Raw genomic sequence first — 25,042 nt, forward strand, 5'->3', positions numbered from 1 at the left:
TCCCCAGTCTGTGACAGCTGGGTCCCAACCGACCAGGCAAAGCCTGGCGTCTTGGGGTGGCCGAGCCAGCTGTCCTGCCCCAGCTCCATCACCCACCCCGATGTCAGGCAGGAGGATTTATATGTATTTTTGAGTTCATTTTTATAGCCGGCACCTGTGAGGCCAGCGCCAGGCAGGGATAAACGAGGGGGCCACACCGCAGGGGGCCAGGACGGTGGTGTGGGCACAGAGAGCTGGTCTGGGGGAATGGGGAAACTGAGGCACGGCAACCCCTTTGCTCCTGGGGGCAGCTCTTGGGTCTGGGACCAGGCAGGGGGCTGAGGCCACGGCTCATGCCCACTGTCGGAGCCAGGGCAGGAGCCGCAGCTCTCGCAGCCCCGTGGGGGCCGGGGGGACGCTGAATCGGGCACATTCAGTGCGGCACAGCTGGTGCGGGCTGCAGGGCGGGGGGGCTGCAGTTGCTCCTGACACTTTTGCCTCTGAATGTGATGATAAACTCCCTTTCCCGATTAGCGCTGATCCCTCTGCCTCCAAAACAGTTGGCCCTAATGAACATACGGCCCAACAGCTGTAAGCGGTTATACATATGCATGGATATATATATTTATCCCCCCCAGCCCATCCATATATACTGGAGATCACAGCTGTTGCTATTCTTCCTTGCAATGCAGATCAGACGCTCTCTCTCTTTGGAGTCTTACTTGACCTATTTTGCAGGCGCAAGATTTTTTGTGATGATGATTTCCCCAGTTGGTGCTTTTGATTCTGCCTGAAACATCTTGATTGAAGGCAAACAATGGCAGCTCCGGCAGCCGGCAGCGCCCCGCACCCACGCGCCGCCCCGGCCCCGCCAGCCGCCACGCGCCGGGGGGGGCCAAGGACGGGGTCCGGCCGACGCTTCCCAGCGGCTGCCGGCTGGTCCATCCCAACCGGTCTCCTCCGCCGCCCCTTCCCTGCGCCCGCGGGACACGGCTCTGCTGCCTGCTCCATCGGCTCGGCCGTCCAACCCGGCCCTCGCGGCTTGTGGGGGTCTCTCCATCCTCTGCCGCCTCCAGCCGGGCTGTCCCCTGCCCAGTCCTGAGCCCCTTCCCACCAGCTGGAAACTGCCCCGCCACCCCAAAAATCTTGCAAACCGGGTGGCGATGCCCCTTGGGGTGCCTCAGCTCTAGGCCAGGCGGGCAGATGGTGCCTAGGGTGCCAGAGGTGGGGAGGCTGGCAAAACCCCAGCGGCTGCTGCATCCCTGGGTGCAGCAACGCACTGAGCACCCGTGGGTGATGGAGACCTTCAAAGCCCCTTCCCTGGGAACCCCAACATCTCTCGCTGCTCAGGGCAAGGTTTCAGGGCTGGCAGGGAGCCTCCGCCAGCCCTGCAGCCCCCCCGGCCACGCAGGTGCCCCGAAAGAAGGGCCTCGAGGTCACCACATCCTGGCGTGGCAGAGCACTGTCCTGGCGCACACAAAGCCATTTCTTGTTCGGAGTTTTCATTTGAAACATGTCCTTCATCTGTGTTTCTACAGCAACCGGGAAGTTCCCGTCCTGGCCCGGCTGGAGGGAGCGAAGCAGCCGGGGGAGCGGAGCAGGAGGGTGGGAGTGGAGGATGGAGAGTGGGAGGGAAAGAAGTCAAAAATAAGTTTTTAAGAATTAAGACTGCACTTTCTGTCTCCATCCTCGGCCTGGGGCTGCTGCTGCCGGGGCAGGGCTTCAACCCTGCCCCTGTCCCTCCATCCCCAGAGGTGGTGCAGCCAGCTGGGGATGAATCGGGGGGTCTACAGCACCAGCCATTGGGGGACCCTCTATGTAAGAGGCACCCCGAGGTGTCCCCACCCCGCTTGGCCCTGCCACGGCTGCATCCCTTGAGCCCCTCCATGGACCTTGGGTTAAAAAGAGTGAATTACCTTAGAAACACACTTTTCTTAAAAAAAAAAAAAAAAAAAAAAAAAAAAAAGGCAAGCTGCCAGTGATTCATCTTAGGCAGCGAGTCTCTTCATTTATTCATTACGAGATAATACCCAAATCTGGCTAATTAATATTCCTGCATATTTTTCCAAGGACTGATGAGGTATCTTAAACATCTCGCCGAGATGGGCTTTCATATTTATAAGGTTGATGTGCAAACTTAAATTGATGCTGTCTAAATATACCCCTTATGTTTAAGCATGAGGCTTCACTCCCGGGGCACCGGGGGGGTTCCCCGGGCACACGCCCCAGCTCGGAGCAGGACCTGGGGGCTTGGTGGGTGGGAGAGCCGCCCGAAAAGGCTCCCGTGAGCTGGAGCATGGTGTCTGTATTTCTGCAAAGATGTGAGATTTCTGTTTCCTTGGGTAACGGGAGGGGAGCGCGGTGAGCACTGGCCACTGATGGCCGCGGGGTCAGCAGCGCTCCGGGGTGAGGGCTCGGTTGGCGCACCCGCGCAGCTGGACGTGGCACCAGGTACCGGAGCCGGGCCCGCAGCTTCCTGCCGAAACCCTTTTCCAAGGTTAAAAATAGGACTTGGTTGCAAACTGAAAGGCTGGTTTGCATTCACCCTCATTATGTTGATTGCTTATTTACATGTATGCAAATGGAGGAAGAGGCAGCGGCTCCTCCACCTGGGGACCCCTCAGCACGGCAGAGCCTGAACCCCGCCGGGTAAATCCCTGCCGAGGGCCGGGCCACGGCGCTGCCACCCCCTCCCCAGGATCACCCTGGAAATGAAGCACCAGCCCCCCTCGAGGCACCGATCCGGGGGACGAGCTGCGGCCCCGCGACCCGAGCGAGGTGGCCGGAGGCGCGGCGGTTATCAGCGCCACTGCCTCTCCCCTCACCCTGCTCCGCCAGATGTGCGTGTCCGGCTCCAGCTGTTCCCCATCAGCCTCCCCCGAGCAGCACCGCCAGCCCCTGGATCCTTTTTCCACCAGGCCCCATGTCCTTCATCAGACACCAATTTGGTCTGGCCCAGCTGCTCATTTTTCTTTCCGCCGTGTGACATGTTTTCACCCGGCTCCTAATCTGTCTCTTTCCATTCACAACTCGAGCTGTTTATGGATGTGCCTCTGCTCCCCCCGCTTTTTCCCACCCCCCCAGACAGAGCCATCCATCACCAAAACCCCACCGAGCACCCGAGCATCGGTGCTTCCCCTCCCCGCAGCCCGGGACACCGTTAGCCCAATGGCACGTGTCCTCCCGCGACTCAGGTGTGACCCGGGGGGGCCATTGCCTCCCTCCCCGCCACCAGCAACGCACAGGGTTTGAGGGTGCAATGCTGCAGGTAGCCGGGACGCTGGGGTCCTCCTCCCGGCTCGGGGGGCTGGAGCGGCTGCGGCACCGGGGCTCTGCAAGGGGCACCCACTCTTTTGGGGCTGCTCCCTGTGGTGAAGGTTGCAGGGCAAGGGTGGCCCACGGTGGGCACATGTCCCAAGCCCCTGGGGGTCACCCTGCGGGGTGCCTGCATTCCCCCCCCATCTATAGGTGACAGGTGCTTTAATGCTTGCCCGGGGCCAGCAGCTGCTGCCGTCGCAGGAGGCAGCTGTGCCGAGGAGGAAGAGGAGGATGATGATGAGGACAGCTGGGAGGGCAAACGTGGGGGCACCGAGCACAGGGGCCTTGGCTGGGGAGCACCCCGGGGTGGGGAATGGCCCTGGCTGTGCACCGGGGACCCCTCCTGGGCCCCCCTCCATGGCGAGGGACGTCACTCGTCCCCCCTGCCTCAGTGTCCCCATCACCACCGGGGCTCTTCCCCCCCGGCAGTGGACACGGGGGGAGGCGTCGTGGGGTCCCCGCAGCGGAGGCTGGGAGCATCCCGCTCCCTCCTGCCGCCCTGGGGCGCTTTGCTTGGGACTGAGAAGCGAACCCCCAAATATCCCAACGGTTTGGGGGTTTCCTGAAGCATCTGAGCAGGACGGGGATGGGAAGAGCCCGGCATGGCAGCGGGGCCGAGCTGCTGCTCTCTACACCCTGCCCACGGGGTGGCACCGATCCGGAGGGTGGCCAGGAGCACACAGGGGGTGCTGGCCCCCCACCCCCCGGGCTGGAATGGGGGGAGCTGGGTGTGAGGGTCCCCCTCCCTCAGACCCACTGCTTCCCTGGTTTGGGCTCACTGAGACTCAATGCCCTTCCCGTTTCCCACCGAAGCAGCATGGGGGGAATCCAAACCGGAACAAAACCACGGACGTTTTGCAACCAGGAAAAAAATAAAGGAAGCCAAGACCGAAGAGAGCGATGGAAAAACCCTAATGCCTCTACGACGCTGCTCTGCTTTATGAAGTCAGCCCCGATTTCCCCGGATGAAGAGCTCGCCCCTGCACAGCGCAGCCAGGCCAGCCCACGGCCCCGCTGCACGCCCCGGCCGAAGGTTCCCTCCCGGCCTCAGCCGAGCTCGGAGGGTCCCCGAACCAGCCCGGGGTGCTGCCAGCACCCCCAGAGCCCCACAGGGCAGCGGGGCTTTAGGTGGGGACGAAGCCTGAGGGGCTGGGTGCCGGGGCTGCAGCACGGCCAGCGCGGTGGGTGCCGGCGGAGGCAGGAAAGCCGCCGTCCCCATTCCCGTCCCCATCCCACAATGGGGATTGTTCTGGAGGCCGCGGGCAGGATGCGGCCCGGCCGGCTCCGCGCCTGACTCACATCCTTGCCGGCTGGGAGGGAGCCGGCGGAGAGCCACGGCTCCTGCATCCCTCCCGGTGGGGCTGGGACGCGGGACGGGCGCCGGTGGGGGCCCCTTCCCTGGCCGGGACCCGCCGCCACCCCATCCCCGAGCGGCTCCCTCCGAAACAGCCCTGCCGGAAAATCCCCGCCATCGGCCGGGGAGCGGTTACTGCCGAAAGCAGGTGGGAGCCTCCGGCCGGAGCTGGCGTTCCCGGGGGAAGAGCTGCAGCAGAGCGAGGCGTTTGCACTAAGTGATCACATTTATTTGAATATTTTTTTTTGTGTGTGTGTGTTCTAAAATCGGTTACAGAATAAATACCTGTGCCTTATAGCAGGAAGTCCACTTTTTTTTTATACAAAGTGCTTGTTACAGGAAGTTGCATCAGCGATACGCAGGAGGGGGGTGCATTTCGGCCACGCTTCCCCTCCTGAAAACTAAAACAGATTTTCTTTTTATTTATTTATTCGTGTTTTTTTTTTTTTTTAAAGTTTCTTTTCCCTTTTTTTTTTGTGCATTAAATTTCCTGCCATTGTGTATTTACAAATCTCTGAAAGAAGAAGGAAAAAAAATGCCAATATGCATGAGAAGTGGCCTCGTAACGCAAAAAAAAAAAAATCAGCCTTTAAAAAAAAAAAAGGGTAACAAACCCAAAATCTACAAGTATCGTTTCATACTGAATCAATGATAGATTTTTTTCTTTTTTTCTTTTTAAAAAGGGAAAGAGAAGGGTGGGGAAAGGGGAAAAACTGAACCAAACCAGAAAAAATGAACTCGGAGAAGTGGAAAGAGAGAAGGTGCCATTGTCCCTTCTGAAGTTTTCCAAAGGCAGAGAGGAGCGAGGAAGAGTGCGACGCACAGACCCAGACGCCTGACTGAAATCCCCATCGATTTCTTCTCAGTAATTTCCCCCTCGTCTTTTCCCAGCGAGGGGCAGGAAGGACTTTCCAAAATTAAATTAAAAAAAGGAATTAAAAGGAAAAAAAAAATTATTATTTTGTTTTAAAAGGATTAAAAAAAAAAAAAAAAGAGAGAGATGAGAGAACAACCCTCCCCAAAATCCTGGAGGGGCGTGAGGCAGGGAAAAAATTGGGTTTGATTTAAAAGGAAAAAAAAAAAAAAGAAAAGCCAAACCAAACCAGACTTTTCTCTCCGAACGCGTCATCGAACGGGACTCTCCGGAGAGTGTGACGGTTAACTGGTGACGTAGTGTTTCGCCGACGGCTGGCCGTAGACCCTATAGAAATCCTGCCGCCCGTGCTGCTGGGATGCGTCAATCCATTCCCTCACGGCAAGTCCCGGGAGCGACTGGGGGACGGCGGGGGCGGGCGGCAGCGGGTGGGAGTACTCCTGCGAGGAGACCGTCCAGGGGAAGTGCCCCGACCGCGGATAGGGCTGGTGCCCGCTGTGGTTGGACACGGAGGAACAGTAACAGTTATCCACGGAGCAGACGAGGATTTTGCGCCCGCCGTACTGGGAGAGCACGGACTGCTGAGATGACGTGGTGTTGGGGTAGTGAGATGGGTTGAAGACGGAGCCCGAGTGCACCGGCTGCGGGCCGCTGGGAAGTCCAACTATGTGCTGCGTGGAGCTACAAGGCACCATGGCTTGTGCGGACTGCCCCTCGCCAGCCGAAGCGCCCTGGCTCATGTACTGGCTCGCCACAGTCCCGGACGATGGCTCGAGGAAGCTGCCCTCGGGGAAGGCGGTGGAGTGCTTGCGCTTCTCCGCGCCGGAGTTGCTGACGGTGCAGGGGTACATGGGGATGCTCTGCAGGAAGGGGACGGGGGTGCTCAGAGGACCTGTGGAGGGGAACAGGAGAGGGGGACTGTGTCAAGCACGGCACGGCACAGCTCCCGGGTGCTCCGGCCGCTGGTCCAAACCTGCAGCCAAGCCCCAAGACCCGCGCTCCAGCCCTGCACAAGCAGAGGGTCCCCCAGCCTGTCCCACCAGTGGCAAACTGGGCACACAGCCATACGCAGGTGAATTTGCAGGTGCTGTTTTGGGACCTTGCCGGCAGGCTCGGAGTGGCCCCAAGCGCTGCTCTGCAAACACGGGCGCAGGTTGAGCCCGTGCACGGCTCCTGTAACAGGATCAGAGCGGGACAGCCTGGGTGACAACCCAAAATCCCCACAGAGAGAGGACTGGGAAGCCTCTGCAGGACGTGGTCTCCTCCCAGGCATGGGCAGGGGGCTGCGACACCGCACCGGCCCCCGGCTGTCCCTGCCCACATGCTGACCCCCATCTTTCCACTGACTTTTCCTGCCGATGGCCAGCCCCCCCGCTGTGTCACCCCAAAACACAGCTGTTTCACAAGTCACAGGAAACATCCTGGGGAGAGCCAGGAGCTGGCTTCATGGCATCTTCATGCCCTGACCCAGCTGACCGCAGAGGGGTTCCCAGGTGTCCCTGCACCCCAACGGCTCTCCCCACCCTCTTGTACTGGGATCCGCAGGGCACCCAGCTATGGATACAGGAGGTAGCAAGGTCCCGTGCCCCCAGCACCCCTCAGGCTTCACCCACCTTCCAGCAACTTCCTGAGCTGCTTCTCCTTCTTGGCGATCTCATTCAGGAAGAGCTTGGAGTTGAGGTGGCCAATTTTGGGTGGGGGCAGGCTGCCACCTGTACAGTTCTGGGTCCTGTTTGGGACCGCAGGCAGAGAGGAGAGGCGTGAGGGACAATGCACACGCAGAGGAGGTCAGGAAGCCCCCCCGCTCCTTCCCCCGCACCCTCCCGGGGCCAAACCCCTTCCCCAGGGAGGCAGCGCTGAGGGCAATGGGGAGTCAGCCCTCTCCAATGGTCCAGACCCTTCCCAGCAGGACCTTGCCCACCCAGCCTTGCTGTGAACGTCCTGTGCCAACACACACCTCCCGCAGCCCCTGCATCCACCCACATCGCCACCCCAGCTCGCCCCAGCTCTGCTAGTGCTGGTTTTAACCCCGGGCCCTGGAGAGAGGAGATGGAGAGCAGAGCTGGACTGAGCCCTGCGCCCCAACCTGGCTGGTCCCATCCTGGCTGGGGTGCTGGGTCCCAGCTCTGCTGTTGCACAAACACACCACTATGTTTCCCCTAGTCCAAGGGGAGGACCAGTGCCCCCGGGAGAAGATTCTTCATCCTCCCAGACACAGAGGGAAACTGAGGCACAGAGCATGCCTCTCTCGGGCCCTGCAGCATCCCTGGCCCAGCTCCTCCTCCAGACATCATGCTGCTGCTGCCCCCGTGACAGCCCCCCTTCCCCCTTGAACACGACTGCCCTGCCACACTTACCTGTCCATTAAGATTTTCACAGACTTGGTGTTCTAGGAGGGGAAGGAGAAGCCCTGGTCAGTAAGGACAGTCCCTGCCCCGGCAGCCACCTCCCCTTCTGCGGCCCCCCAGGAGGGGACAGGCTGCCCAAGGGTGCCGAGCCCCCTGTTGCCCCGGCACGGGCTGCCCCAGCCCCATCTCCAGCTGCGGCATCTCCTTGTACGAGGCCAGTGCTGAGCCTGCCCCACTCCTCACCTTCCCCCTCTGCTGAGCTCTCTAGAGGCACCAGCACGTCCCATCAGAGCCCCCAGCCCGCTCCGCAACGCTTCCTACACAACCAGGCCTCCCCCTGGCCCCCTCCTACCCCCAGCACGGGCAGCTCATCTCACCTTCATGAAGTTGATGTCCTCGGTTTTGTCAAACATGACCTGGACAGAGCTGAGGAGCTTCTTGGCCTCCTGCATGCGCTCGTTGAGGTGAAGGACCTGGGCTGCGTTCTCATTGCAGAACTTGGCCTGGGCCTTGTCCAGGATCTCCATGGTCTTCCGCAAGTCCTCGTCCAAGATCTGGTGCATCTTCTCGTACTGCAGGCGCACCTCATCCTTCAGCTGGCTCACCTTCTCCTGGGTGAGAGGAGCAGGGTCAGCCCCTCTGCACCCTCCAACCTCCACTGTGATGCCTAGGACACCTGGGTCCTTTCCCCAGCAGGGCTGGGTGCGACCTGAGAGCTGCCCCACAGTTCTGCTCTCCTCCAATGCCCGCAAAGACCAAACCTTGCGGTCAGCTGCCACATGGGACTCCTACGTGCCGGGGACCCAACAGAGCCACTGTGGAGGTTTGGCTAATCCAGCAGATCCCCTGGACCGACCTCCTGGGGTCTAGGTGGGGATTGCCTCTGGAGAGCTAATGCCAAGCAACAACCTGCCACACCACTGAGGCAGGTGTGGTCCCTTAAAAAAACCTGCCCATCCCGATCCTCATCCCCATTCCCATCCCCATCCTCATCCTCATCATCCCTGTCCTCATCCCCTCCCCAGGCTGGGGTCACACCATGCTCCAGAGCCCTTCCCTCCACACTCTGGGAGGCCGAGGGGCTTTAAGGACCACGAGCTGATTTTGTTTTACCTGTGTCCCAGCAAAACACTCACTTGCATCTCTTCCACCTCCTGGGTATTTCAGTGGTTTATTCAGACATTTCCCATCTCCAGACCCTCCCCTCCCACTCGGGATGAACTGGGTGGCCTGGGGAAGCCTGTGCTGACCTGAGGCAGGGGGGGCCACCTGATATTTAAGGACAGCCTCGTTCCTTGCCTCCCAACTCACCCCAGGTCCCATGAGACTGTAGGGCAGCCCCAAACACATTTCATCTCCCAAAAGTATAACTTCCAGGACAGGAATGGACACAGCATGTCCAGCCGGCTGCTCTTCCCCTGCATGGCCTCCCTCCTCCCTGGCCACCTGGCCCCTATACCCTGGGAGCCTGTCCCCATCGTGCCATGGGGTGACAGTCCCAGGGCTGGCCGCAGCAGGGAGCAGCACCAGTTACCTCGACCAGCCGCTTGTCCGATTCTAGCTTGTAGAGCTGCTCTTCGATGTCTTGCTCCCGCTCCTCCAGGCGGTCCTGCTGCTTCATCAGCATCTTCTGCAGAGACGGGTGAGAAAAGCAGCCGTCAGAGCCCAGTGGCCACACACACTGGGAAGCTTCGGTGCCGCCCGCCCCGGCTCTGCCCATGTGGTTTGTGAGGGACAGGGCTTTTTCCTAGTGGGATGCCATTGCCAAGCTGAAAGCCCACACATGGCTGGTGGAGGTGGAAATGTCGCTATTTCAACAGCCATGCAGAGGGGCCGTGTGTGCTGGGCTGCCTTATCAGCTGGGGACCTTGATTTGGGTCCCCTGGATGGGGGCAGTCCCTTGCCAAGCCCTGGGGACCCCGGGGGACACACAGAGAGGCTCATTTCCCACTCTGGCAGCACCATTTCGAGGCCCATCACCCATCGCCGGCAGGCTCCCGCGAGACACTGCCACCCCCCTCGCGCCCCCGTACGCCACGCCAAATCCTTTCTCCCTTCCCCGCCTCCGTGACAAGCCCCAGAGCCAGCATCAACGTAATCAGGAGGGACAGAGAGAGGAGGAACGGGGCCTCCCCCCGCCACGCTGCCAGCCCCTGGCCCCCACTCCTCGGGGCTGGGGCTGGGCCGTCAGCCTCATAACTGGGACAAAGCGTTATCCCCAGCAATCAGCGTGAGCGCCTCGCTCCTGCGCGCTTCCCCGGCCAGGATGAAACCCACTACCCAGGAGAGAAGGGCTCCATCCCTGTGAGCAGGAGCAGGGCTTCCCAAAACACCCCTCAAAATCAACTCCTAATTTTTTCCCACCATGGTTATCCCGAGGGAAAGCCGCCACACTGGCGGGGCAAAGAGAAAGGCTTCGCCCGGCACGGAGATGCAGCGTTAGAGACTCTCAACGACGGGGGCGAGATGGGAAGAAACCGGCAGCAAGGATGAATTTCGAGGGGATTATTGCTATTATAAACCGCCGCTTGGGGATTTATAATCAAGTAATTAATTCCTGGACGAGGCGGGAGGGGGAGGGTGGCAGAGGCGCTGCCGGGATTAATTGCATTGCAGGGAATGGCTGTCACCTCCGACTCAATTCGGGAGCAGGAATGCGAAGCCTCCTCCCTCCTGTTGTTTTTCTTAAGGTCTCGGACACCTCCAGCCTCACTGCCGCTGGGCTCGTACCACTAATAATAACGAGGAGCTAAAAAAACCCGGTTTCCCACTTGCAGTCGCACCCACGCAAACACATGGAGATGGACACAGACAGCACATCGACTGAAACAGGGTCTGAGGGGCAGCATGCGCGCAGAAATACACGGGCCTGCAGGCATCCAAGGGCATCGCTGCTGCTGTTTTTAACACCAGCTGAATAGGTGGGAGAGCCCATATGGAGAAAGATTTGATACATGTATTAAAAATCCCCTTTTTTCATCGTAAAAGGGTCGTTATTTGCGCTGCTGTGGCGCCAGGAGGCTGCAACACGCTCCTGGGTTAAATACAGTGGGAACTGAGCTCTGGAGAGCGGGTGCAACACCGCTTGCTTGGAGAGAGCCAAGGGTGCAGGCAGGAACCGTGTCCCAGGTCCTGTGCTGGCAGCCAGGCCAGGGCGCAGGGCTGCTGGTGGCTTTTCTGAGGGCTCAGCCAGGGTTTTGGGTCCAGCACTGGGCAGAGCTGTGCGGTGGGTGGGCAGCAGCCCCGTGCAGCCGGGCAGGGAGGCAGCGGGCAGCAACCTGCTCCGGCAGTGGTGCAGGCAGGTGCACGTCAAGAGGACCTGCTCTCAAGCACCGCTGGCTGAAAACACGGTTTGCAACATCCCTCTGTGCGGGCCTGGTGTGGAGCACAGTGAGCACACCCGGCTCTGGATCCTGCCCCAGCATCCACAGGCTGGAATTTCCCCACTGAAATTGCAGTCGACTGATGGGAAAGCCGCCTGGCTCCAGGGAAGTAGATGCCTTCCTGCACCCCTGCTTGCAGGAGGCCAATCGAGCCCTGGAGCCGGGGCAGGTCTTGCAAGGCAGGCTGAGTTTCTTGCTCTCCAAGCTGGAGAGCCAAAAGACATAGCGAGCCTTCGCACCGAGCCCTTCCCTACACCTCCCTCCCTGCCAGCAGAGACTCGCCGTCTCCACCGCGAGCAGCCAGACCCACCCCAAACCAGCCCACCGGGAGGACGGGGGCCCTGGAGCAGCCGGGTCCCCTGCCCGCCTCCGCTGACCGCCAGCTGGGGCAGGGCCAGGGAAAAATGCGGGACGGGATCCAAGATTCACAGCTCGTGGGGCACAGAGGCCAAATCCCTATCCCGCCCCAGCGTACGCATCAGGCATCCGACGTGGAGCCACCCTGAGGCAGCCCCTGCTCACCCCCCCGGCAATGCTGCCGGGATGCTCTCCCAGAGGAAAGCAGGGTTTCCCATCACTGTGAGGGACAGGGTGTGAGGGACCCCCGAGGGATGGACCGAACAGCCCCGGACATGCACGTACCATCGTCCCCTTCCCGCCGCCCTGCAGCTGCCGTGGCAGAGCTGCCAACCTTTGTGTTTTGTAACAAACCTCAGGGTGCTCCTCTCCTGGAATCATACAATTATGTGAAATCACAAATATATACATAAATGTATATATAAAAAAATAACTTTTTATACATATACGTTAATTTAATAGCTCCTCACAGCTGGAAAAAGTGACTGAAATCCAACCGAAAGCCATAGAAATCACAGAGAATAGAGGACATGCAGTGTTTTCTTTAAATCTCACACTTGAGCCACTCTCTTGATTTTAGGGCGATTTAAAAACGGTACATGCCTGGGATTGCAGCGGGATGGGAGGGCTTTTCACCCACGGCAACCAAAACCTTAACAAGACACATGGGTATGAACTACCCCTTCTGGCACTGAGGGGCGAAATCTCATTGTCTTTGCAGCACGGGCTGAATTCCTTAGGTATTTTGAAAAGGAAAATATATCCCTTCCCCTTCCATCCCCTCCCAAATCTGGTATTTCTGAAGTCATGAACTCCTCCTCCTCCAGGATCAGAATTTCTCAGGGTAATTTCTCATATTTCATGCATGACCTTGATGCTGGGAGAACCGCAGCTCCCTCCATACAGGCGCCCAAGCTCCAAGCAACAACGTGATCCCAGTTTGTCTTTTCTGAGACACTCCACCAGTTTGTGAAACGGACGCCAAAAATGCTCTGTATTCCAACACCAGCTGAGAGTGAACTCATCTAATTAATTAATATGTTAATCTCCGGCCAGGGTAAGTGGCTGGTCCACCCCAACCCCGCAGGCCACAGCGAGACAGGGTTAGTTGCTGGAAACCAGTTTATTCTGCTGGAGTTGCACGTCATCTCCCCCCTCCTGACGGAGAAAAATAAAATGGGGAGAAAAAAAGGCTGAGCCCTAAGAAGAGGTTAGCAGGGCTCTCTGCAAACACGTCGGTGGAGCAGGGTGCATCCCGGGTAGCAATCGTGGCAAGTGGGGTGGGTTCGGGGTACTGAGGTCATGCACGGGGAGAGAAATGCTGCTTGGGGTCCACCTCTGCGGGAAGCAAGGCAAGCGCTGGAAGGTCTCATTCCAGGGCGGACGCACACAGCTGGTCCCCATGGGATCATGCCAGGGAAAGGCTTGCTGACCACCACTATCCACCCAGCGCTTGCTGGAAGGAAACCACCGCCGGGGAAACCGCGCTCGCCCCACGTTCCCCTTACTGCACCTCCCAGTCCGTCCCTCTCGAACCTGCACGTGGGCAGCTCTGCACCGACCCCAACTCCCAGCGGCCACTCCAGCATGGGACAAGTCCAGCCCCCCAGGTAGGGGACAGGGGGCCATTTGCCGGGGGACAGGGCTGCCCCGACAGAACTACTGCAAGATTAAATGCCTGCAGCCACAAGACAGAAAGATGGTAATAAAGAGTTTAACAGCTCCGACAATACAGGGCACCTGGGCTCCTCATCTGAGAGTCATTATAGGGCTGCAGCATGGCAAGCGTCAGCTGTGTTACATGCACGGGTCCAGCTCAGCCGGCCGGGCAACCTGCCACTGCAAAGGGGGGCACTGGGGCGTGGGAAGGAGCTCACACCCACCCAAGACCTCCCAGGCAGGGAGAAATCTGCGGGCAAGATGTCTCCCAGGCTTGTCTCAGGCTGGTCTCACCACTGTCCTCTCCCAAAGGACAGGGCTAAGTCTGCGGTCGCTGCTGGGTCGCTGCTGAGGCTGTGATAACGGCGGATTATGCCCCTCGTCCCCCCTTTGAAGCCCCCAGCAGCCTGTGGCCCTGGGGCTGGCACTGGGGCAGCAAAATCCTGTGACATGCCCCAAGGTTTCACCAGCTCCGAGGATGGCCAGGGTCCCTGCATGCCTCCCGGGGAGAGCCGGCAGGGGAGAGCCGGCAGGGGAGAGCCTGCAGCACCCCCTTCCCGGGGGCTCAAGCACTCGCCAGCCCCTGCCCGACTCCCAGTGGGATCAGGAGGGAGCCGGGCAGCTTCACCAAAGCCAGAGAGGTGCCCCTCGACCCGCCAAGCAGCTCTGGTATTAAATGAAAATGGGACCAGTGAAATGCCTTACTGTGTTCATGGGGGAAATGAAGCCCATGCAACTTCTCTGATGTCTAATAAGGGTTGTGCATCCTTCAGGGCTGTTCCCCCGGCAAGAGCAACCACGTCCCTGCACACCGACCTGCAGGATGCTTGCAGGATGCTAATTCCCAATAAACTGGGCTGAAACCGCCCACAGGTTTGGAGGGTACTAGAGGAGGGCAGGTGGACAAAACACAAGAGCACGCAGCTCTTGTTCCCATAGGAAACCGGGGGGAGCAGAGAGCCAGACTGCCCCACTGAGTGCCTTTAACCGCAGCTGGACGGCTGGCCCAGGACAGGCGCGCTCGCTTCTCTGCCTCCCTCCTTCCTTCTCCTCTGCGCCCGGGCCTTCCCCTCGCCGCCAAATCCCAGCCACCGAGTGAATAAGGACATTGTTTGCAGCCACCGGAAAGCCAGAACGAAGGGAGCAGCTCAGAGCACGAGGGGGAGGAAGGGCGAGGAGGAGGAGGAAGGTGGAACCGGAGCGAGGAAGCTGCGAAGGGCAGATGCCTGTCGCGGGAATGGCTCCAGACACCTGCAGCTCAGCCCAGGGACCGTGATCAAGGGCCCCCATTGAGACCCGCATCCCGGCACACTGCTGGAGACGGGCCTGAAGTCACAGCGACTGAATTTTAATGCACCGAGAGCCCTGGACCGAGGAGGCGAGCACAACCTTTCGCCTCCCTGTGCCTCCCACTCGCAGGCTTCCTGCTCCCCAGCCTCGCTCCGCTGTCAGCTGGCCAGTTTTCTGAGAAAAACCCACACGATGAGGTATTTTCATCCCTCCTGAAAGTGTCCCCCCACGTGCCAACGCACCGGTGCCTCAACACCGCGTGGCTCTGGGGCATGGCACCCCCACGCCCTCCCAAAACAGGATCTCAAACCATGAGATCCTGCACCGCTGCAGCCCGAGGGGACCCATCCCCGCAGCCCGACCCCCTGGAGCACCCTTCCCACCACCCCCCATGGTCTCCTGCTGACCAGACCCAGGCAAAAGCAGCTCTTTGAAACTCCCCACGGCCCCCGCGGCACTCGCAGGAGGCTGATCCGCTTACAGGGACAGGAAGGAAATGTTTTCTGGTTGGGGTTTCATCTTGCACACATTTACAGTAAGCACCAGGCAGGAGGGGAGGTCTCAGGCCGGAGCAGGAGGCCTCACCTCCCCTGGCCAGCCCAGAGCGCACACAGGCTGCTCCGGGGTTTGGCTTTTCTCACAGTGCTCCCTGTGCAGAGATTGGGCTGGTTTATCCCCAGCAGGGGAAGGAAGAGGGGAGGGGAACAGCCTCTGGGATATTAATAGCTGGCCTTGCTAGAAAGGGATGGGAGCAGCAGCCACACAGCCCACGGGCATCAAGGGACCCACTGAGCACTGGGAGAGCTGGTGCTTTGTGGAAAAGGGCTGGAGGCTGAATATCCAGTGCCGACTTGGGGGAACAGGACGCGGGGCGCCTCTGGCAAGAGCAGCTCTCTGCCCTGTTCTCACGCCGGGGTGGGTGGAGATGCCTCCTGCCTGTCCCTGTCACCCTGCGAGATGCTGCCTGGTCTCCAAGCCTTCCTCAACACACCAAGGAGGAGAAACCATGAAGCTAAGCTCCATCTCCATCAGCTACCCCAGATGCAAAGCCCCATGTCCCACCTCCGGCGCCCGCCCCAGCACGAGGCATCCCTACAGCGTGGCTGGCACACAGCAGCTGGATGCTTCCCCTGAGCCACAACTCACGGCTGCTCAGCAGTATTCAGGTCAGCCCTCAACCCTGTGGCACCCCAGGACGGCGGGCACAGCGGACCATGCTCCTCCACACGGCCTTGTACCAGCAGATCCCGGACCGCCGCAGGGCTGTGCCGGTGCCCGCAGCCCGGGACAGCTCTTCCCCTTGTTTATACCCAGCAGAAAGGAAGAACTCATTAGTAAGGGGAAAATACGAGACATTGTGTCGTGTGGGGCCAGCAGCAGGATTTCTGGAGGCCAGGAAACAGGGACCTATTCTCTGTCAGAAAGTGACCTTCAGAAGGACCTTGAGGATGTTAGTTTGCCTTCCCAGGCCTCTGTGTCCCCCCCTGCTCCCCGCTGCCATGGGGGTTACTTGTGGCTGTGCCTCTCGCACAAATCGGGGAAGGAGGCTGGGGCTCTACCCACAGTTTTTGGACCTCAACTTCAAGCCATGGCCCAGCTGCCACTGCTGTCAGTGCCCTCTGAGCAGGAATGAAGATCTGCTTCGAGGGGAAAAGGGGGATAAGGGAAATTAAGGAGCAGGGAGACGAGGCCGGCGGCTGCAGGAGCATCCCCTTTGTGCCAGCAGCCCAACAAGTCCTGAAGGCAGGAGCCTTCCTGGTATGGGGTGCCCAGTATGGGTGATGTGCCCCCCAAAACAGAGGTGCCCCAAACACCAAAGCCACTTTTGCAGCATGTTGGAGGGTAGGAGTGAGGCCGTGCAGATCATGGGCCAGCGTCGGACGAGCTGCCCCCATGCAAAGCGCAGCCAGAGGCAGTGAAAGCAGGGCGAACCGCCTCCGCCAGACCTGAGGCTCAAGCCTCACTCACAGCGTAGGGGGGGAGGAAGAAAGGAGCTGGAAACACACCGGGAAGATGAATACAGGGACGGAGGAGCTGGTTTGCACACCAAGCATGCAGCCAGGTGAGTCCCAACTGATGCCACTGGCTCCACAGGACAAAGATGAGCCTTGGTGATGCCCGTGCCTTTGGGTGGTGCAGCCGCCTCCTGCCACGGATCCGCCAGGAGAGACGGCATCCAGCTGGGGCAAGTGTGCTCCCACGCTGTGTCCCGATGGCACAGGGACAGCAGGTGCTTTTGGGTGGTGCAGGAGTAAGATGGAGAGACCAGCTCTGAGAGCTGCTGGGGCCGCAGCTGCCCGCACGACCAGGCCCTCGGGGCAGCGAGGAGCTTGAGAAATCTTTTTTCTCTCTGCTGGGAAGGGAGGGAGAGGAGATCCCCGCCCAGGCCTGGGCGCGGATGCCGGCCAGCAGCCCTCCCCGGCCAGCTTTCGGGAGGGAGGACAGTCCAGACCGCCTTCGCCTGGGAGCAAGGAGAGCCAGAAGGAGTCACAGGGCTCGGCTCCGTGTTTATGAAGGACAAGGTCTGCATCTTCTCCACCACCAGGGATGTGAGGGAGGAGCTCTTCCCCCCCCCCCCCCCCTTTCGGTTTTAGGGGGTAAATGTCCTGGTTTGGGGCTGCTTATAAATCAGTGCCAAAATTCACCCTGCTGCTGAGCAGTCTCCAGCACAAGCCCGCCCTGCCCAGCACAATCCAGCACCAAACGCCCTTTGAGCAACCAGCTCCGGAGCACCAGCACCAGGGCATTGCTGGGGCACTTCAGGAAAGCACAGGGGTTTGCAACATCCCAGAAAGTTTCAGACACCCAGACCCAAGCATCTTGAGCAACCATTTCCAGCCACTTGGGACCTCAGACTGACACCAACACCTGGAGCACATCTGGCCCTGATGACCAACATTGCCTTGTGCTTCCTCCCCGCCATGCCAGAAAATAAAATCTGGGCCCTGCAGCTACACCAACTGGGATTCACCAGATTTCACAGTTTTTTGGAGCCTAAGAGATCGTGTGAGAAGTCTTCCCCTTTCCGCCTTCAGCGCGCTCTGTGCTTCTGTTTTCTTGAACATTTCAGTCAATTTACATGTACATTACGGGAGATCTAACCTCCTTTTCTCCCTATTCTGTCTGTTTTTATACATCTGCTCCTTCCTGACCACAGATCCAGCCGAAAAATTAAGCCAGTAAAAAAAAGCAGTCTCTTTACAGCTGGATCATCTCCCCGAACTGGCTCTCACAAGTGCTCTGCCAGCTCCAGTGGTGGCAGTCTGGGCAGAAATGGGAGGTCGTTCAGTGCTGAAACTCGGTCAAATAACAAACTCCTGCTCCTCACAGAAGCCATGTTGCTCTGACATATCATCTGTGAGTCGCTCCTTCCATAACCCACACAAAAAAATAAACAGGCTTTGGCAGCACCCCCAATCCTGCCTCGATCTGCTGTTGTCCCAGCCTCGTCTAGCTCTGTTGAATCCCAAGATCTTCCCAACATGCTGCAATCTCAGGGTCCCGGCCAGTCGTCCCCAAACTGCGGCTGGTGGGATGCCTTGCCTTCAAAAGCAGCCATCCTGCAAAGACCCACTCCCATCCCTTGGCAGCAAACCTACCCCTATCTGCAGCCCCTGCAAAATTGAGAAACCCTCACTCCCTCTTCCAAATAAACATCTTGGATTCAAGATCCAGCTGGCCTGTGTGATCTCAGAGCTTTCTCCCTGCAGGGGTGAAACACAGCCAGCCTCTTTCACCCCTCCTCCCATTGCAGGCTGAGCTGCCTCTCCCCCGCCTGAAGACCTCCGCTCTGCACCCGCCACGGCTCAGCCCCACCACGGGAAGACCTGAGCTCTGAACAACAGCCACTTCGGCTCCCTACCCCCCGAGTTTCTAATTTCTGTTCCGGAGGGAGCCCAGACCGAGGATCTAGATGCAGGAGCAGGTTTTTGGGGGAACCCGGATACCACCAAGGAGCAGAGCAGCCGCAGCAATACCTGCGCGCACCCACGCATCCCAGCCATGAGACCACCAATAAGTGTAAAGGCAACGCCATCATTTGGTGACCCAGAGACGAGGGGTCCGGCTGCGTGGGTGGCACAAAGCCCCTCTCTGGGCTCAGGGCAGCACTAGAAAGAAAACCCTGCTTTGATTTACAGGCCATGATTTTATTTTTTTTCCTCCCAACCGATCTAGTTAAACTTCCAACCGCTCAAGGCTATTTTAATTTGTACTGGTAAGTTAAATCAACACAAACAAGGGCAGAACAGGTTTATATGCACCTCTATTACTGGCTTGCACCAACGAAAGCGCAGCTAGATTTCTCCAGGCAGCTTTTTTTTTTTTTCTAATAAAGATAAGGGGGGACGTTTTTGCGCACCTCCAACTGACAAATGGAGCCTGAAAGTGAGCTGGGAGTCAAAGCCTTGCAGAAAGTCAAGGTGACTTATGTGCCAATAGGCTGGACTCAAAGAGCTTTGCAAAAATGCAGATCAACTAACAAGATTTATAAAACCCGTTAGGGGCTTAGAGGCTGCTTAATTCTCAAAGGTGCTAAGGAAAGTGCCTGAGTCACAGAGGGATGGATGGGACTTACAGAGGTGGCTATCTCAACCTTTCAGTTGAGAAGAAAAGGGGACTCAATTTCTCTTGGAAACGAGGTTTTGACATGCCAAGATGTTTACTCCGAGCCTTGGTTCCTCCATCACTTACTTACTTTAAAGAAAAAGAAACCAAGTCCTGCTGCTGCAGACAACTGTTACAAACAGCTACCCAAAGCCACAGCAGAATCTGCTGCTTCAGCTCGCCAGCACCAGACACCACCCAGAGGAGTATGACACTCAATCGGATTCAGCACACAAGCTGGAAAAAATAAAAGGGGGGGGGGGGGGAAGAGGACTTTGCACTTCTACAGCTCCCCAGCGCCCGACATTTTGCAAGCTGGAAGCAGCCCGTCAGCACCTGCGGGCAGCCAAGGCGACGTACAGCGAGCCCATCAGCCACTCCGCACCCGAGAGCGGACGGACCACGACCTGCTGAACACCAAGGACCCCTCAGCCACCTCCCCGCTGGGTTTTCTCTCTCCCCCGTTTTTTTCACGAGGCGGCTGTTGAGAATCTGAAAGCCCGGATTATAATCTTTATGAATCCCATAGTTAGATCGTGCTGAACAGCAGCCCAGCAATACCAGATGTTCAAACAAAGCTGCCAACCAACAGCTGTCTGCAGCTTGCAGCGTGTTTTTACTTTAAAATGCAAAATGATACCAATCTATATTAAAAGAGAGACGTTTGGAGCCTTGCGATAGCAGCTGAAGCCGTGGATATTGCTCTTTCACGCAGGGTGTGGCCGCAGAAGGAAATATCTCAGAAACTACTGCTTAAGCCGCCCTGCCGGCCCCCCCAAATCCTGGCCCTTTTCCTAATGGGAAAGAGACTCACATTACTGCCTGAGTGCCGTGAATGTACCAGTGCATGTCCAAACAAGCCAGCAAAAAGAAAAATGCAGCATGAACAAACACCGTCTAACGAAGGATGCCAGAACAAATCTGGGCGCTGCACCTGGCTCTCAGCGGCGTGGGGAGGACGAAGCGATGCGCAGGGGGACGGAGGGAGTCAGCCCTGGGGTGGAGGGTGCCGCGGTGCCTCCCATCCTGTGCCGGTGACCAAACTGGGGGTGCAAAGGTCCCTTTTCTGGCAGCAGAGCATCGGCGGCAGAGGCAAGGGATGGAGAGGCATCTTCCAGTGCTCCCGCCCATCCGCCCAGCGTCCCGCCTCAGGGTGTCCCATGTCCCTCTAAAACACACATGGATGTTCGTGCGATGCTGGCCCCACCAGGGAAACTCCACTAGAGCCCCTTCCAAGACTTGACATGCAGCAGGCTTTGAACTTGCATTGTTTTGTACCTTTATTTGTTAGGCTGGCTGGAACCAGGCACAAAGCCCAAAACCATGCAACGTTTTCTGCACACCAGCAGCTGGGGAAGGCAAGAGCCAGAGCTCAGCCTTGCTCTCCGTTCTTCCTCCCTCTGGAAACGCAAGCCACCTGCACCCACTGCATTTTGGGGGTGGCAAGCCCTGAACATGCTGGGCACAGCACGGTACTTCTGGCTTGCAGGAATCGCGCGAAGAGGGCTCTTAGTCAAACGTGACGTCCCAAATTCCCCACCAGCCGCGATCACAGGAAATCTTTGGGACCGGTCCCAAGGCTGCCTCATTGTGCTCCGAGCAGCAACAGCATGAATGAATCACGCTCCTCAACGTGACACCCAGCTCCCAGCAACGCACTCGGGACCAAAATATTTACGTTGCAAACGAGTAAGAATAGGACCAGATCCCCTCCCCAGCCTGGTGACATAAAAAGGCCAATCTGATCCTGCATCGAGCAAGTCGGTGGCGGGAGGATAAGAAAGCAGGAGGCAGAGATCAGCCCTGTGTCTCACGGCCTCGGTCTGCCCACCAATGCTGAACCAGAGCCCTTCTCCGCAGCAGCAAAACCCCCGCAGCGGTGAGCACCGAGGCTATGATCCCTGTGGTGCCACACTCCCACCGGAGCTCAGCAGCCACGCGACACGCGAGGGAGCATGCTGGGACCTGTAGTTTCCAGCCAGCCAGCTGCAAAACGCCATCCGCCAGTAAACACGTCTCGAATTAAAGAGATGCAAAGCCCCCAAGCTCGTGGCAAGGCGCCAGCTGCGGCTTCTTGTTGGCAGGCACTTGGCCAATTCCCATGTGTTGCATTAGCCCCTTTCCAAGGAGCAGCCAAGAGCCCGCACCCCGCAAAGCCCCTCGCAGCCGAGCTGCGCCCTGCCCTTGCCGAAGCGACGTGTCTGCACGGACAGCAAGATGCTCCCATAGCTCAGGTGCAGGCCTGGGCCGCAGGAGATGTCAGCCCTGCTCCTGCCTTGCTGTGAGCCCCTCCACTTCTGCTCCATGGCACCGGGCCACTGACTCCAGAGCAAGAACCCACAGCCAGCACTGCCCGAGCTTCAGCTACGTAGAGCCCAACACTGCATCCCTAGAGGGGTCAAAAAAAGATGCCACTGAAGCAGAGTCGCAGGCGGCAAGAAGCAACACACTGGCACGGTGCTTTCAGGCAGAGCAGCACAAACAGGCGAAGCTCCACCGAACCACCACGCTGGTGTGGCTGGGGGCAACCACCTCCCCACAGCATCCCGGCTGGGCACGCAGCCTCCCCCCCGAGTGCTGCCGCCCTGCACTCCAGCAAGGCCAGGACCGTATGTCACCCCTTGGGGAGTGTGGCACCCCTCTCCTTGCCGCTCACCCTCCCTGCTGCGGAGGAAATCGCGGCGCCTGGCTGATGTCAGGAGGCATCACTTCACACAAAGGCCAGGCTTCCTGGCGGGGAAGGGGTGGGGGAGTGGGGAGGAAGGGGAAGAGGAGCCCGGGGCAAAGGCAAGCAGCATCTCCAGCTCCATCTCCAGCTCCGTGTGTGTGCACGAGGGGCAGCGGCAGGGCCCCTTCTCCTTTAATCACCCTTGCGCTCGGGAAAGAGAGGCAACATCCTATTTCCCAGCGCCCTTCACAGGAGCCCCAGCGTGGCCCTGCCCTGCGGAGCTGTGATGGAGCGTGCACCCCTTTAAAGATACACAGAAAAAAGGGACTCGAGTTTATTTCCATTTGCTCCTGCAAATAAATCAATTCCATCTCCTCCACCTCGGTCGGACTGTGGCTGCTGCCGACCGGAGGAAGCACACTCCAGCCGAGCGCGGGGGCGCAGCCCCCTGCCCAGCGCCCACCCAGGAGAAAAGCCACCTCTGTGACAACCTCGAATACCAGCGCCCCCAAAACGGGCACAACTGCGCACCCCACCTGACTGTCTCTTGCCCACGGGTGGCTAAACGCTCGTAGCACTCATTAATTGATAAATACAGGTAAAACCACAACGTATTCAGGACAAAGTCAAGAGTCATCTGCAGCCCTCATTTCCCAAACTCCTCTCCCCAGTGTGCTCCCCAAAGCTGAGCATCTTTACAACACACAGCACATCACGGTACCCACAGCATCAACGTGACCTCCTGCTTCAGCCTCTCCTCCCCTCCTCTGCCTCCCGCGGGCCCAGCTCACGCCCCAGCAGTGAAAGCAGCTGGCGGCCAGCACCGGGCTGCATCGCTTTTGTCTTTACCTCAGCCACTCTCCCAAGGGCAGGAGTGCTCTGGACCAGCTGCACGGGGACCGGTGAAGAGGGGGTGGCCGTAGGGGACCTGCGGGATCTGGTCAGTGTTGATTGAGGGGGGGAATCGCTGATGTTGCAGGGTGCAGCCTGGGAAGGTGGGGTTTGGATGTGGACACCACCAGGGAATAACTAAAGGTGAAAACTCTGCTGCTCTCCTTCAATGTGCTGACTTCTGCTCCTAGGAGAAGGCCTGTCATTGGTTTTTAATCTCGCCCGATTACGGACCAGCTTTTGACATTATTGATCTCAGGCCCCTGAAGTATCATTTATCTTCCAGGTTTGACTCTGTGATCAGAGCTCGACAGCTCAGACCTCAGTCGGTTCCATCCTTGCGGGGAGCCAGGGGAACTGCTCTGCTCAACTCCGGTCCTGCCGATTTGTGTGAGCCATATTCAAGGCTCAGTTTCCATCCCCAAATGAGGCAGCTTTCGCCAGATGCCCTCTCCCCACCCAGCATTTAATTTCCTGACTCAAAAATCTGGCTCCTCAGGTCGCTGGCGGACCAGCAGTGCTTTATCAAGCCCAGCAGTCCAAGGTGCCTCCAGTGCCCGCTGCTTCCCCCTTTCAGTTTCATTATCCTCTTTTAAAGAGGATGCGGTGGAGGCACAAAGGTTACGGGATGTGCCGAGAGCCACACAGGGATTGGGGGGGCAGTGCTGGCATGCAGGGTACAACCAGAGAAGCCATTTCTAGCCGTGACCGCGCTGCCATTTTCTAGAGCAGAAGGACCAACAATAGCGGCTCCTCATCCCCTGACGAGCTTGCACCCACAAAGAAACCTGGCTGCTAGCTCAGTTCTGTGGTGGCTTCTCCTTACCTGCGGGCTAGCACAGCCACACCTCGGGGCCACCTCGTGATTTCTGCTTGACCTTCAAAACATTAACGCCTGCTCCCTCCGCCAGGCAGAACAGGAGACAGGCTCCACGGATGCAAAGCAGCCGTAAGGACTGGGATTCAGGATGCCTGGGATCATCACCCCATGGATGAGACATACCTGGGATTGCTGCCCCACAGTTTCCCACTCCTCTGGTTTCCTCCACCTTCCACCCAAGCTGACAGATGTTCCCAGCCTCCACCTTTTGGGAAGCACAAGGTTTTCCTCAAATCTCTGCGTCTACAGTTACTGGGTGCAGTGTGTGCATGACGGTTGTTTTTTCGGATGCCTCCTGTCTCTCTCTCTCCTGCAAAGCTGAGCCTTGCGTTTTGGGAAGGAGGAACATTTCCTGAGGAAGGCTCCAGCGGGCAGTTTTAATGCATAGTGGAAGGTTTAGCTTTTGCTCGTTGCCTCAGTACTGTTTATCAGATTGCTGCAAAAGCACTTTGATAAATGGAGATTAGTACCATGTGCATTCATAGATGACAGCAGTAGCCAGGAGCCAACCTTGGGGAGGACGAGGGGAGGAAGCGCCTGGGTGGGGGCAGCTAGCAGGGTCCGTGTTCAGCAAGGTACCACCACCAGCAAAGAAAGCCCGAGTCTCCAGGATTGCTTCCCCACACTGCCACGGACTTCCCGACTCCCTAGCAGGTCCCCCCACCTCTGCTTATCTCTACTTTAGGATAACACCCTGACTTCCCTACCCAGATTTTAGGTTGTTGCAGAGATTAAACTAACCTTTTTCTCCCCTGTTGTAAGTAAAATGCTACAAAATCCTCTGCTGGAGGACAGGCCATGGTTTTACCTGCTGGGCTCACACCCTCAGGAGATGCATTTGGCAACGGATGGTCTTTGCACGACACATAAAGCGTTATTTCCAGTCCCCTGCCTGTATGCCCTGTCATGCAGGATGCCAGCAGGCAGAGGCAGGAAAATAACCCCCAAATGTGCTCCCATTCCCTCGTAGGGGGCAGATCCCGTCCCCATCCCCTACAACCAAACCACCTCTGACCCAAACAGGGCTCGTGGGCCTCAGCCACCCAGCCACCACAGTGCAGCTGTGGCAGGAGAGCTGCAGTAATTCCCTCTCGAATCTGGCCACCCCCATCACTAAGGGGCTAGCACAATACCCGAGGGAAGAGGGAGCGCAGACCCACACACACACCCCCATCCCCAAAGGGTCTGCAAGGGGGACAGAGACCTCGCAGCACATTTATTCCGCTCCATCCATTTGAGAGACATGCTTCAAGGGGCTTTTTGCCGTCGGAGGCGAGTGCACCAGGACAGGAGGAGAACAAAGGGAGGCACCGGCACCCCCAGCCCTTTGTCTGAGCACAGAGGAGTTCACCTGCAGGGAAAACCAGCTCCCACCGCAGAGCCGGCAGCTCCACACGGATTCGGACGGGGAGAGGGATGCAGCACCCCCCCGCTAG

At 58.4% G+C, this 25,042-nt stretch overlaps 1 protein-coding gene across 1 annotated transcript in view; it reads right to left on the bottom strand.

Moving 5' to 3' along the window:
- Window positions 1-5,610: 5,610 nt before the first annotated feature.
- TRIM8 (tripartite motif containing 8) overlaps window positions 5,611-25,042 on the bottom strand; it is a 28,771-nt gene continuing 9,339 nt past the window's right edge. Inside the window, exons 3-7 of the mRNA XM_082308870.1 lie at window positions 9,408-9,503; window positions 8,251-8,484; window positions 7,883-7,914; window positions 7,139-7,254; window positions 5,611-6,417 (exon numbers count right to left, since the gene is read on the bottom strand). Of these exons, the coding sequence (XP_082164996.1) occupies window positions 5,810-6,417; window positions 7,139-7,254; window positions 7,883-7,914; window positions 8,251-8,484; window positions 9,408-9,503 (1,086 nt within the window). The 3' untranslated portion in view covers window positions 5,611-5,809. The remainder of the gene's footprint in view (window positions 6,418-7,138; window positions 7,255-7,882; window positions 7,915-8,250; window positions 8,485-9,407; window positions 9,504-25,042) is intronic.

This window comes from Platalea leucorodia (assembly GCF_965183815.1).
Source record: "Platalea leucorodia genome assembly, chromosome: 4".
Classification (NCBI taxonomy): Eukaryota; Metazoa; Chordata; class Aves; order Pelecaniformes; family Threskiornithidae; genus Platalea; species Platalea leucorodia.